We start from the raw sequence: 14,865 nt of genomic DNA on the forward strand, positions 1-14,865 counted from the left end.
TTATTTATTTCTGAAGATGTTGCCAGACTTACCCTGAACTCATACTGAATCAAACTCCCCACATCCTCTTCAGTCACCATAGCACTCTCACCCACTTCAGAACCTCCAAAATACACCTGAGATGGTTTAGCGGCACTGTTCAAACAGAATGATATTAATAATGCTTCCATTCTTCCACTACTTCTTTCGTTCTACCCACCACTAAAATATTGAAAACATATGCACATCAAAAAGGACGGAAAAGTAGGAAATTTTCCTCACCCAACTACAGACAGACGTAGTTCAATCATGACTCGAGCAGTAGCAATCGTTGACCAATTAGCCTGTTCACTGGTCCTGTGAATAGAAATTAAAGCCTCAATCACAAAATAATTGATCTATAAAAATATTAAAGTTGGGTTTCTGAATACTTAGTTGATCAGGGCAGTAGAACAGCTAAGCCAAACAAACGATGAAGATCATGAGTTTTAAAGCGAGTTGATCATGAAAGCTATCAGGCCATGTCAGCTGACCTTTGTTGGGTTCCCACATCTGATCACTATTCAGTAATCAACTTTTTTGAAGTACATTTACATGGACATCAGGTAAGGGCAGGAAGCAATGAGCACAATAGGGAATTTATATTAAATAAAATGTACTAGAAGTAGCAGCAACCACTTCAATTACACAACGCTACTTATTCTATTAATTTGTTAACAGGGGTTATCCTATGGATTAAAATGCTTTCAGTATCTGGGTGCAAAAGCTCAGAATATTGAACAGCATTTTTGTAGATGTAAAGAAATAAATGATCCGAACTTATTGCCCCTCTAGTAGATCCAGTTTTCAACCTATAGTTATTGAACTAAAGTAGAAATGCGAACTCAGCCTTACGTTGCCAGCTGTAGATTGATTTCAAGATTAGTGGTGTCCAGTGTAATTCCAGCGGTACTCATGATTAAATAGAAGGTAACCTAAAACCAAAATAGTCATTGTATTAGATTTAGACCAGTGCTGAATTCAGAAAACCAACCGACATTAATTGCTCGAATAAGAGCGGCATGCTGGTGCAGTGGTTAGCACTGCTACCTCACGCCGCCAAGGACCTGGGTTCGATCCCAGCCCCGGGTCACTGTCGTGTGGAGTTTGCACATTCTCCCTGTGTGTGTGTGTGGGTCTCACCTCCACAATCCAAAGATGGCAGGGTAGGTGGATTGGCCATGCTAAATTGCCCCTTAAATTGGAAGAAAATAAGAATTGGGTACTTTAAATTTATTTTAAAAATAAATTGTTAGATTATACACGGAGGAAGTAAAATCAAATGAAATACACATATTTGAATGAAAAGTTGAATAATAGCTGACCTCTGAATCTCTCTTGAAGGGGTTTCCTAGTTCACAGTCTGCTTGAGATCCATTCTGATTTGCTGTACATAATAATTTGTCCTAATTTAAAAACAGAATACCATACATCAAAATCAAATCATGTGTATGCAACAGTAAGTGATCGATCAAAAGAAATAGGTAATGAAAGCAGAAATAAAATATAGTAGAATTTAGCACACTCATTGGGTTACTGGGCAAAAGTGCTGTTAGTGTTACTCAGAACTGATATAGGGCAGAACACCCCAAGTCCAAGTCTGTGGGGAGCTAGCTATTTTCATTGGAGCATTACAATTCTTTAAGGTTCCTTTGAGGTGGCAGAAGTAGGGAAAGAATGTCAAGATTTCCACTCTGGATGTGATCTAGCATCTCTGTGGGCCTTCTATGCCAAACAACAGAAGCAACATGCATAAGACAGAGCCAAGCGATCCCATTACCGACCAATTAGATCTAAGCTCTGCGGTCTTTCCACATCCAGTCATAAATGGTGACGAACAATTAAATAACCAATAGGAGGAGGAGGTCCCACGTTTATCCCCACCCTTAATGATTGGGGAACCCAGCGCATCAGCGCGAATGACAAGGCTGAAGTATTTACAACCATTTTCAGCCAGAAGTGCCAAATGGATGATCCATCTCAGCCTTCTCCCAAGATCCCCAGCATCACAAATGCCAGTCTTCATACAATTCAATTCATTCCACATGATATCTAGAAACAGTTGAAGGCATTAGATACTGCAAGGGCTATTCCAGCAATAGTACTGAAGACTTGAGCTCAGGAATGAGCCGAGTTGTTCCAGTATAGCTAAAACACCAGCATCAAGCCAGCAATGTGGAAAATTGACTAGGTATGTCCTTGTTCACAAAAAGCAGGACAAATCCAACCTCGGCCAATTACCTCCCCATCAGTCTCCTCTTGATCATCAGTGGTGCAATGGTTAGTGTCATCGACAGTGCATGCAAGGGGCATTTACTAAGCGATAACCTGCCCACTGATGTCCAGTCTGCATTCTGCCCGTCAGTTGGTCAGAACGGAACACACACACACATCAGAAATAAGTGTAGGTGTCAAAACCCACAACCCATGAATGAAAAAAGAAAATCTCAGTTTGGCTTGGATGGGGTTATGTTGAACTGCTGATAACCATGCAACCACAAATATCAGCAGGAGTAAGCACCTACAGGGCAGGAAGTCAAAATGGGAAATAATGGAGAAAATAACAAAGCACTTACCCGAGTTGATGTCAGGACTCGAAAAGTAGAGTAGGTTAAAGTGTCTGGAAATGTTGCAATCATGTGAGCTTCATGTGCATCATCACCATTTTGTTGTGGTTTGGTTGGATCTGTCGGCTTGTTAGTAACAGTTAATTTCAGTACGATGTCCTTCTGGTCACTTAATTTGAATACTGGAACATTTTTCTTCCTAAAGAAACAGGAACAGCACAAAGAATTTATTGGATTGTTCAAATTTCCCCAATCGGGTTTCAGCCCCTGCCACCTTTTCAAGATACCTCGTCAAATTCCAGGGTTTTGACCCAGCAACAGTGAAAGAAAGGCAATATGTTTCTTATATCATAAAGCCTGTGACTTTCAAGGGAACTAACAATGTCCTGTGTAACTGCGAGAAAGGTATCCAGCTTTGTCATTCTTAACCTAACTGCAGCCTTTGACAGGATTCACCACACTAACCCCCTTCTACCAGTTCTCCACTCTTATTCAGCCGAGTGGGGCTGCTCTAACCTGGTTTTATTCTTATGTACCAAATTAAATTTAAAAAAAAAATCATTTACAGGATGTGGGCAGTGATGGTTAGGCCAGCATTTACTGCCCAACCCTAATTGCCCTTCAGAAAGTGGTGGGGAGCTGCCTTCTTGAACCCCTGCAGCCCTTGAGGTGTAGGTACACCCACTGTGCTGTTAGTGAGGGAGTTCCAGGATTTTGTCCCAGCGATAGCGAAGGAACGGTGATATATTTCCAAGTCAGGGTGGTGAGTGACTTGGAGGGGAACCTCCAGGTGGTGGGGTTCCTAGGTATCTGCTGCTCTTGTCCTTCTAGATGTTAGTGGTTGTGGGTTTGGAAGGTGCTGTCTAAGGAACTGTCAATGTATCATCTCCAATGGCTTCTTAACCTACACCTGCAATGGTTCCTCTGATCCATCTTTGGTCCCCTCATACCTCTCATCTACATGTTGCCCCTCGGTGACATCTGAAAATGCGAATGTGAGTTTTCACATGTATGCTGATGACACCAGATCCACCACACCGTCTCTCGACTCCTCCGTTGTTGATATATCAGACATCCAATACTGGATGAACACTCCTCCCATCAAATATTAAGTGCGATGTCAATTTTTAAAAATATTTGTTCAGGGGACATGGAGGTGGCTAACAATGTGAGCATTTATTGCTAATCCCCAAATACCCTCAAAAATGTGACGATAACACACCTTCCTGAATCTTTGTAGTTCACATGGTGTAGGTACACTGAGTGCTGTTAGGGAAGGAACTCCACGATTCTGACCCAGCAACAATGAAAGAAAGGCAACATATTTCCATGTCAATGTGCCTCTGGCTTCAGGGGAACATGCGAGTGGTGGTGTTCCATATGTCTGTTGCCCTTGTTCTTCTGAATGAGAGAGTTGTGGGTTTGGACGATGCTATCAAAAATCTCTGGTGAAATGCTGCAGTGCATCGTGACTGGTGCACACTGCAGCCACTATGCACTGGAAGGAGTAAAGTTTTAAAGGTGGTAGATGGGGAGCCAATCAATGTCGTCATGGATGGTGTCAAGTTTCTTGAATGTTGTTGCATTCATCCAGGTAAGTGGAGGGTATTCCATCACATTCCTGATACGCTTATATTGTGAACAGGTCACTATGTGGGCAACTTTTCATGTTGTCAGGTTGATACCAGTGTTGCACCTGTACTGAAACTGCCTGGCTTGCTTTGAAGCACAATAATTCTAATGCTGCAGGAATGTTCACAGGCTCAATAGCCTCTGTTATGCCCATTTGCACTCAGTTATTTCTTGATATCTCGGTTTGGATTGAGTTGGCTGAAGATTGGTATCCGTGATGCTGGAAACATGGAAGGAGGCAGAGATGGATCATCCAGTCTGCGCTTCTTGCTGAAGATGGTTACAAAATGTTTCAGCCATGTCTTTTTGGACTCTTGGGTCTAATCATGGAAGGTGGCAATATTTGTGGAGCTTCCTTCCCCAGTTTATTTTTTTAACGGTCCAGAGTATGTGGTAGGTTTGCAAAACTTTGATCTGATCCATTGCTGGTGGGAATGACTTAACTCTTGTCAATAGCATTCCGTTTCCGCTTATATGTAGTCCTGTGTTGTAGCTTCACCAAGTTGGCATCTCAATTTAGGCTTGGTCGAGGCTCCTCATAGCATGCTCTTCTGCACTCTTCATTGAACTAGGGTTGGTCCCCTGGCTTAATGCTGTTTGTAGTGTGGGAGATTTGACAGGCCATGAGGTTACAGATTGTGGCTGAATACAATTCCACTGTTGTTGCTGACCCAGTTGAGATGATAAGATCTATTCTAAATGCTGACCCGGTTTTGAGATGATAAGATCTATTCTAAATTCATCCCATTTAGTATGGTGATAGCAATGCACAATAGAATGGAGCATATCCTCACTTTGAAGGCAGGTCTTTGTTTCCATGAGGAAAATATGATGGCCACTCCCACCAATCCTGTCACAGCAGGGGCATCTGCAAGAGGAAAGTTGGTGAGAAAAAGGTGGTTTTACCTTTTTTGATTCACTCACCACCTGTTGCAGACCCAGCTTCACCAATACTTTCTTCAGAACTTGACAAGCTCAGTAGAGATGCTGCTGAGCCGCTATTAGTGATGGACATTGAAATACCTCACCTAGTGTATAGTCTGTGTCATTGCTACCCTCAGTCCTTCTTCCAAGTGGTGATCAATGTAGAGGAATACTGATTCACTGAGTGAGGGCTGTAGGTGGAATCAGCAGCAAATTTCTTTGTCCATGTTTGATCTGATGCTCGGAAACATGAAGGCGTAGGGAGTCAATATTGAGGACTCTCACGGCCACCCTTTCCTGAACGAATACCATAATTAAAGTGTGAAGTCACATGTCTGCCAGATCAGGTAAGGACAGCAGATTTCCTCTCCGAAAGGACATTAGGGAACAGATGGCTTCAGTTGCAATGGCAAACACTATTCCCTCACTATTGACTGCATCCCATCCCTGTCAACTGTCTGAAGTAATCATGAAGGTCAACTATTGCTCAACTTTGCCTTTGCCTCATCTTGTCTGATGTTGTGATTCAAGGCAATATTAGGGAGACTACCAGGATAACAGATCAAGATTTATTGGTCACAAGCAAAAGGTAAACTGTACAGAGGCACAGAGTTTCCAATCGGGTCTTTGTTCTCTAGCTCCAGGGTCCACTCTGCTGAAACTTTGCTCCCAGGGTCTCCTGCTGCTCAGGGTTCATGTGCTCCCTCGCGATAGGCCCAGAGCTGGTCACTTGGACCACGAGGGCATGCCCATTAGGCCACACTATCACATCCCTCCCTCATTACAGGTTACGTCCAGTAACTATATACAATAAAAAGGCTGAGAAAATACAAGGGGAGAGAGTCCATAATAGTTTGTCAACCAGTCGGGGGACTTTCTGGGTCTCAGAGACCGTCTTGGTCCCCCAACTGACTCCTCCAACTCTGGGGTAGCAACGTTGTCGGATCGCCCCAAAACTCCTGGATTGCCTCTGTTCTGTCTCCATCACAGGAGCACTGGGCTGCCTGCTGGTTCCAACTGTTCAAAGACAGGGTTGTTTTGCTCACTTTCACCATGTATAAATCGGTATGTTTCTGGTTTTTCGTCTGAATTCCTCTCCACTTTGTTCATTGGAATCAAGACTTGTTGCTTTTTTTTTTGAATTGGCTCATTCTGCCGGGTGCCGCAATGTGCCTGGATATGGCCCTTTCTATTGCACTGAAAACAAATAAAATTCTCTGCAGTGGAACCATTCTTGGGGGTGGTCTTTCCCACACCGATATAGCTATTTTGATTTCTGGTTTGATGACCCAATTTATTTTCAGGCCACTGACTACGAACCTGCGCCAGTTCACCTCACCCTCTTGCACGCTTTAAAGCTCTGATGCGCCCCTCTCAGCGCAGTTGGTTGCCTGAGCAATCTCGATCACCTTGTCTAGGGTAATCTTCGTTTTAGCCAGAAGCTTCTTTTGCACAATTATGTTGTTAATACTGCATACTAAATGATTGCCAGCATGTCACCCCATGTTGTACTAAATGCACATTGCTTGGTCATTTGACGGAGTGTGGTAACGAAGGCGGTGGCAATGAGGGCGGAGATCTCCTGGGTCCCTGACAGCCAAATTGAATTTGTAATGCTATAGCATGATTGAGGGCCTGGGGTTGAAATGTTCCCTGACCAGCTTCACTAACTGGTCAAATAACTTTGTGACAGGAGCGTCCGGGGAGGTCAAATTTCTTATAAGGTTGTAGTTTGCTTAGATCTTGCCTAACAAAGGTGATGTCAGGTGTGTAGATGAGGGTAGTGCAGTTGATGTAATTTACATGGATTTCAGCAAAGCCTTGGACAAAGTTCCACATGGGAGACTTTTAAAGAAGACAAATGCACATGGAATACGGGGTAACTTGATACGGTTGATTCAAAAGGGTGATGACAGATGGCTGCTTTGAAGCCAGTGTCCAGTGGCGTTCCACAGGGATCTGTGCTAGGTCCCCTATTTTTTGTCATTTATATGAACGACATAGAAGACTATGTGGGAGGTAGGATCAATACGTTTGCGGATGATACAAAGATTGGCTGGGAGGTTAACAGAGAGGTCGAGTGTCTTGGGTTACAGGAAGATGTAAACAAGATGATCAAATGGTCAGAAAAGTGGCAAATAGAATTTAACCCTGAAAAGTGTGAGGTGATATACTTTGGAAGGAGTAATGTGACAAGGAATTATTCAATGAATGGCCTGACACTGGAAAGTTCTGAGGAACAAAAGGACCTTGGGAGTGTTTGTCCATAGATCTCTGAAGGCAGAAGGACAGGTTAATAGGGTGGTGAAAAAAGCTTATGGGACACTTGTCTTTAACAATTGAGGCATAGATTATAAAAGCAGGGAGGTCATGTTGGAGTTGTACAAGACTTTGGTGAGGCCACAGCTGGAGTACGGTGGGCAATTCTGGTCACCACATCATAGGAAGGATGGGATTGCACTGGTGGGATTGCAGAGGCGATTCACCAGGGTATTGCCTGGGGTGATTATGAAGAGAGGTTGGATAGGCTTGGGTTGTTTTCACTGGAGCAGAGAAGACTGAGGGGTGACCTGATTGAGGCGTACAAGATTAGGGGGGAATGGAGAAGGCAGATGGGGAACACCTTTTTCCCTTAGTTGAAGGGTCAGTTACAAGGGGACACACAAGTTTAAGGTGAAGAGCAGGAGGTTTAAGGAAGATTTGAGGAAAACCCTTTTCCCCCAGAGGATGGTGACGGTCTGGAATGCAATGTCTCGGAGGGTGGTAGAGGCCGATTGCCTCACATCCTTTAAAAGTATCTGGATGAGTGCTTGGCACATCATAACATTCAAGGCTACGGGCCAAGTGCTGGCAAATGGGTTTAGGTAAGCAGGTCATGTGCTTTTTATACGTCAGTGTAGGTCCGATGGGCCTCTTCATAGAATTTTTACAGTGCAGAAGGAGGCCATTCGGCCCATCGAGTCTGCACTGGCTCTTGGAAAGAGCACACTACCCAAGGTCAGCACCTCCACCCTACCCCCATAACCCAGTAACCCCACCCAACACTAAGGGCAATTTTGAACACTAAGGGCAATTTTATCATGGCCAATCCACCTAACCTGCACATCTTTGGACTGTGGGAGGAAACCGGAGCACCCGGAGGAAACCCACGCACACACGGGGAGGATGTGCAGACTCCGCACAAACAGTGACCCAAGCCAGAATCGAACCTGGGACCCTGGAGCTGTGAAGCGTTTGTGCTATCCACAATGCTATCGTGCTGCCCTTCTGTGCTGTATTATTCTGTAGGTCTGAGGTTGTTGGCGTATAAACCGATAATATAATAATCTTCTGTCTATCGTGCCATGTTATTTTGTTGGCTGTAAGGACGTAATGAAGCCGTTCAATATACTGGTTCCAGTCACCATTACTTTTCAATTTCTCTGTTCATTTTGGAGGCTTCTCCCTTCTCCCTCAAATTCTGAACTACTGCAGACTTACCCGGTTTACACTTGTTGCCAACGTGGTGGCTGGTGGCGACTTCCAGTAAAACGAGCCAAGGTAAACTAAACACAGGCGCAGAGTCTCGCACCAGGTCTTCACTCTTTGGCTCCAGGATCTACTCTGCCCGGGAACCCGCTCCCAAGGCTTTGTGCTTTACCTCCATTGATCGGGGTTAGTGTGCCCCTGCATGATAGGCCCCAAGCCAGTCACGTGGACTGCGAGGGCTTGCCCCTTAAAGGGGCCATGCTACCACAGATGCCGAAACTTTCATTCCTGTCTTTGTTACTTCTGGACTTGACTATTGCAATATAGTCCCGAGTGGCCTCCCATAGTCTACCTTCCATAATTTGAGACCATCCAAAACTCTACTACCTTTTTCCTTGCTCATAACCAGTCCCGTTAACCCATTGCCACTGTGCTTACTCTCCTTCAAGCAACACCTTGATTTTAAAATTCCCACCCTTGTTTTCAAAATCGTAAATGGCTGGGCCCTCTCCATGCCTGTAATTTCTTCCATTCCTACAATCCTTTGCAATATCTGCATTCATCTAATCCTGGCCTCCTCAGCATCCTTAATTTGAATTATTCCACCATCGGCAACTATGCTTTCAGTTGCCTGGATACAGGGTTCTGCAATTTCCTCAACACCTTTCTACCTCCCTTTGCTTCTTTAAATTGCTCCTCAAAATCTCCCACTATAACCAGTCTTGTGGTAACTGCCCTAATATTGCCTCTGTGGCTCGGGGACATTTTATTACATTAAATAAATACATGTTGTTGTTTGACAACTTCAATGAACAAGTCAGAAGTTTTACACTTGTGCATGCTCTTAAGTATGCTGCTCTGGGCTGTCTACATTAGGCATAGATCTTCTTTCTAATTGATTTAGTTTATTTTTTAAGTGAGCTTCAATCACTTCTTTGGGCAACTCCATTCAAATTATTACTGAGTTTACACATCTGACGGTGACAATACTGTGGATGCTGCAAGATCTGAAATAAAAACGATGCGGGAAATACTCAGCAGGACTGGCAGCTTCCGTGGAGAGCGAAACAGAGTTAACATTTTGAGTCCAATATGACTTTTCTGCATAAACCTATTGCCCATTGAATTTAAAAAACAAAAAAACAACTAGCCAAATAAAAAGACTTACTTGGGTAAAGGAATAAACTTGTCCTGCTGATTTGGATTCCTGGAACAAAATTCATAATCTAATTCAAGATTACTCTCGCAAATGCCATTGGCGCCGCAACCTTTCTTAAAAAATTCGACCTGTATCAAAACATTAATGAAAGAGTCCCATGACTGTATAATCCTGTAATGTTTACATGAAACAAAATTACTGCATTGTCTATGGCTGTCTGGGAAGCTGACTTCAATAGTATTCAAATATGTACATTGCTTGCAGCCAAAATAAAATGAACACAAGAAGAATGCCAACGTATTTTTCCTATGCCGCTGACATTTACAGTTTTCGGGAGTATCACATGGACCTAATTTGTGTATGTATATTTGATTTGCACACACTATTGGGAATAACGTTCAAGTGAGGAATATACTATCACAGCATTGTAACATATATTTTTGTTTAGAATGAGAAACTTCACACAGAAGACAAATTTTATTGTTTCTTTTTTTTTTTTAAAAAGCACCACAGACAAAATAAAATTGATTATTATTCAATTCACAATGCAGAATGTGTACATTGAGGGAAATCAGAAACCCACATGCGACGTAGGTGAGATAGACAACAAATTTGAAGCCTAACCTCTGAACGCTCAGGCTCACTCTCATCAAGGATAGGAAGCAAGTCGATTAAGTTAGGATGCTGTCTTCTCTTGCGTCGAGACTGCTTCAGCTTTACCCCAACCGTTATGGGAATTGGGCGCAGCTTATCTTGGATAAATTCCTGAAAATCCCAAATGAAATGGATTTATTAGCATTTTGATCTGCATTGCCATATTTCTATTAATGTATAGAACTAGTGCTGAAAGTTACACAGACTGACTGACATCTGTACATTTGGAAAGCATTAGCAGTTTATTGTCACCTACAGACTTTATGCATTCTGTTTTAAAGACTGGAATAAGGACCATCACAAACTGGTTATACACCCCTATAGAGGAATTTGGAATTAAGTGAAGTGACATCATAGCTACAACAATGGCACTAGAGATTTCTGTGCCTCAACAATACAAACACTAATACCCCAGAGAATGCATTTGGGAAAGGAGCATCGGATGAATGACTGTTACACAATGAGGGAAGCCGTGGAGTTGGCAGAAGGGAAAGAACTGCTTGAACGTCAGTCGTCTGTCTGACTGGAGTGTCCAGCATTATAGTCACAGTCAGCGGGGCTGGTTGACGCTGCTGTGTTTGGGTGCTTGTTTTATGGTTTTGTATTTATTAAAACATGTTTCATAGAAATATTTTTTACAAAATTATTAAAGTTTGCATATTAGACAACAACATATAGTGATGTATCACATAAAATATGAAAGTCTGTGCCGGTCTGAATTCTGCGCTCATTTTACGCATGTGAGCAACGGGCACAGATGTGTCTGCTTCCACCCATGAATGAAAGAATGCATACTGGCTGGCCAATAATGGGCCGGCCAGCGTGAAACAAGGTCGGACACTAACGCAGCCCTGACAAACTCGCCATAAACAGGCCCAGCCAGTGGACAACCAAGGGATAGGTATATGTGCCCTTCGGCACTATGCGTCGCATCCCTGAGCACCGTGACTTATGCCACCCTCTAAGACATCCTTACATTCGCAGCCGGACATCCACAGAGGGAGTGCACGCGAAATCTACTGACACTGCAAAGACATTCTGTGCCTGGCGGGTACCACAGGGATTGGTGTGTCTTATTGACCCTTTTTTTAAATTTAGAGTACCCAATTCATTTTTTCCAATTAAAGGGCAATTTGGCCAATCCACCTACCCTGCACATCTTTAGGTTGTGGGAGTGAAACCCACGCAAACAGTGCAAACTCCACAAGGACGGTGACCCAGAGCCGGGATCGAACCTGGGACCTCGGTGCCATGAGGCAGCAGTGCTAACCACTGCACCGCCCCATTATTGACCCTTTTAATCAATCATTTCTTGGTTCAATGTTTTGAGTTTAATTTTTGATTTTGTTTCAGACAGTATCTAATTTAATTTATCCCTCAGTTTATTTGATTTAGTCTAATTGATTATTTGGCTGCGTTTGGCCCTGGTGGTGGGAGAGTGGCTGATGCTAGGTCCAATGGTGATTGGGGGGGGGGGGGGGGGGGGGGGGGATTTGAATCAAGCCCCGGCAGTTCCCTGAAGGCTGCCTGGAATTGTAGAAGACAAATTTCACAATTTTGCAGAAATAATGGCCTCAGCACACAGCGACACACCAGGAAGTAGGGCTATGCCAATGGGCACTCTGCCCCATGATTCCCTGTTTACTGCCTGCGCAGGGTGAAATACACATATCAGATTAATCACAGAAAAATAAAGTGCAGAAAAGGCCCTTTGGCCCATCGAGAATGGGTCCATGCCGTGGGATGGTAAGAGGTAGCCACCCCACCAGACGGAGGTGGTTGTCCAGGTGAACGGGCATGATGTGATGTACTGAACATGGATTCAGTACCGGAAGCAGTTCAATAATATTCTGCGCTCTGCAAGGATGAGTCCCAATCTGGAATGGAATGGAGTATAGATGTCTTAGAGGGTGGCATAAGTCACGGTGCTCAGGGATGCGACGCATAGTGCCAAAGGGCACATATACCTATCCCTGTGCATGCCAAGGGTGAGAGATTTGCTTCTTCCTAATCGGTTTCTCCTTTAGAAGCACCATCCTCAGGACATGCTTCTGTCCTCGAGCCCCCCCCCCCCCACCCGGGACATGCTTCTGTCCCCGAGGACCCCTCCCACCCCCCAACCCCACGCGACACCAGAAGGAGGAGCCACCGAGGGATGCACCTGAGTCACATCCACTCTGTGCACCAGAAACAGGCACGTCAGTGAGCTCGAGTGCATCAGCTCGGTTTGCGGTGCACTGTGGCGAGGGCACATCGCACTCACTGGAAATTCTGGCGAAGGCAGAGAGTGCCCAGGGTGCCAGCAGTTGGACGACTGCTGGAGACTAGGACTATGCTGATTCCGAGGCAGGTGACAAGCCTCTGGAGTCACCCACCAAATGGCAGATGCTGGATGTTCAGTGGGATGAGTGGAGAGATCTGGTGCTGACCCCTGAGGATGTGTGTGCCACTGTCTCGGTCATGGAAGAGTCCATAAAGAGCGAGAGCACTGTGTTAACCCTGAGCACCAAGTGCACAGCCTCCTCCATCGAGAGAGTGGTGACTCACATGTTGGAGAGGCACCTCCAGGAGCAGAATCAGGTTGAACTCAAGACCTGCACGCCCACACACAGATAATGACCTCAGGAGGTCACTGCCAATGAGAGAGATGGACAAAGCACCCACCAAGTCTCCATGCCAGGTGCTGGATCAGCATTGTTGAGCAGGGAGGTCCAGAGGTGATGGTGGATGAGTTGCCCCTCATCTGTAGGGCTCCTCTCATAGTGCTCTGGATGAAGGCAGTAGCTACTCCACCCCTCTGCCAGTGACCATGGCATCTTCTCAGGCAGCGACAACTGAGGACTGCCCAGCCATGACGCTGATCACACCCTCCCAGGCAGATCTTGTTCAAGCCAAAACCCACCAGAGGCTGACTACCAGGGTCATCAGGGCCAACTCAACAGCAGAGCCAGCAATCTGCCTCCAATGCCTCTTCCAGCGAGAGAAGGGGTGGGGGTGGGTGTAGCCCCAAGGCATGGCACCCACAAATTTAAGTTTGAGACAGCACGGTTGGTTTTCATGGGTGACCGTTGCTAATTTCAAAGTACATTTCTTTCTTTGTAACTGCGGCAACCATTTTATGTTCTGTTTCTTCTTTGCTAAAGATATAATTAAGTATCGTGCTGGTGATGATCTGAACACTCTTTATGTTTTCCATAGGTGCAGGCCTCATCAGTTGCTTATTGCAGGTGCAACAAACTTTGTTACACAGGTTGTGAGGCACCGCCCCCTCCCCTGGCTCCCATCCCTTCTCTCGCTGGCAGTGGTATTGGAGGCGGATTGTTGACTATATCGTCGAGTTAAGCCTGATGGTCATCCTCTAGTGGCTGGGCTTCAACAGGATCTGCCTGGGAGATTGTGACCAGCGACATGGCCTGGGGAAGATTAGGCCAATTGTGAGTCAAGTTTACAAGTTCCAATTGCATAACCCATGCCCACGATGTCAGCTGAGCCTCAGTATATCAATGTCTTCTGGCAATAAAAACACCCAGATCAAGCACAGCATAAGCCAGAGGAAATCCATTGCTCCCTTTGCTTTTCCTGCACTATTGCTCAACCTCGGAACAGCTCCCACTAATGCACCAGTGCTGAGTTTTCAATTTCCTATCACAGCCATCTTCAAAATCAAATATTCCTCATTGTATACTTTGGTCTATGGTCACATATGCATTCGCTATTGAGTTAACATTTCCTAAATTCAAATAGATCCCCAACTGCTGAAAAACAGGTCACAGAAATTTGTTCAGTATGTCACAAACTCCAGTATTTGTAGTCCTTCATTTATTAACTGATTGTCTGAAAAACATAATCCGAATGTGTCTGATGGTTTAATACATTTAAACAAATGATGATGTTAATATTATTTCAATACGAGTATAGTCCCAGTCACCGATACAAAAAGACTGACTGAATGTTTAATATTAGAAAGTTCTTACGCGAAGCTGCATCGTTTCAGTGACACATTTCTCTTTGTTTTGTCCGTCTAATGCAATGCTGCCAGAGATGTTATAATCAGGAGTTTCATCATGATTAAGAAATTTGAATCTTGATGGCAGTCCCATTTTATTTCTGTCAGCGTCAGCTTCAAGCTGATAACCTACAGCTAAATAGGAAACTGATCATTAATAACAGAAACATGGACACAGAAACATAGAAAATAGGAGGAGCAGGCCATTCGGCCCTTCGAGCCTACTCCAGCATTCATTGACAGCTACAAGGAAAAATACAAAGATGGAGCGAGAGATTTTTAATTTACTTACTTATCCTGGCATTGAAATCACTTGGATGAGCTGTGTATTTGAAGCATACTTTGACATCCATACTGCAAAGAATAAACAAATATAAGAATACAAGAAATATAAAAGGGTAGACGCAGACGTGATGGGCCAAGTGGCCTCTTTCTGC

General features: G+C 44.3%; 1 protein-coding gene across 2 annotated transcripts in view; it reads right to left on the minus strand.

Moving 5' to 3' along the window:
- LOC119961903 (integrin alpha-6-like) overlaps positions 1-14,865 on the minus strand; it is a 134,473-nt gene that overhangs the window by 21,897 nt on the left and 97,711 nt on the right. For both annotated transcript variants that reach the window (XM_038789413.1, XM_038789412.1), the window contains exons 11-19: positions 14,721-14,782; positions 14,397-14,563; positions 10,393-10,533; positions 9,778-9,896; positions 2,595-2,784; positions 1,344-1,424; positions 874-953; positions 262-336; positions 33-135 (exon numbers count right to left, since the gene is read on the minus strand). In XM_038789413.1, coding sequence (XP_038645341.1) covers positions 33-135; positions 262-336; positions 874-953; positions 1,344-1,424; positions 2,595-2,784; positions 9,778-9,896; positions 10,393-10,533; positions 14,397-14,563; positions 14,721-14,782 — 1,018 coding nt within the window. The remainder of the gene's footprint in view (positions 1-32; positions 136-261; positions 337-873; positions 954-1,343; positions 1,425-2,594; positions 2,785-9,777; positions 9,897-10,392; positions 10,534-14,396; positions 14,564-14,720; positions 14,783-14,865) is intronic.

This window comes from Scyliorhinus canicula, chromosome 2, assembly GCF_902713615.1.
Source record: "Scyliorhinus canicula chromosome 2, sScyCan1.1, whole genome shotgun sequence".
Taxonomy (NCBI): domain Eukaryota; kingdom Metazoa; phylum Chordata; class Chondrichthyes; order Carcharhiniformes; family Scyliorhinidae; genus Scyliorhinus; species Scyliorhinus canicula.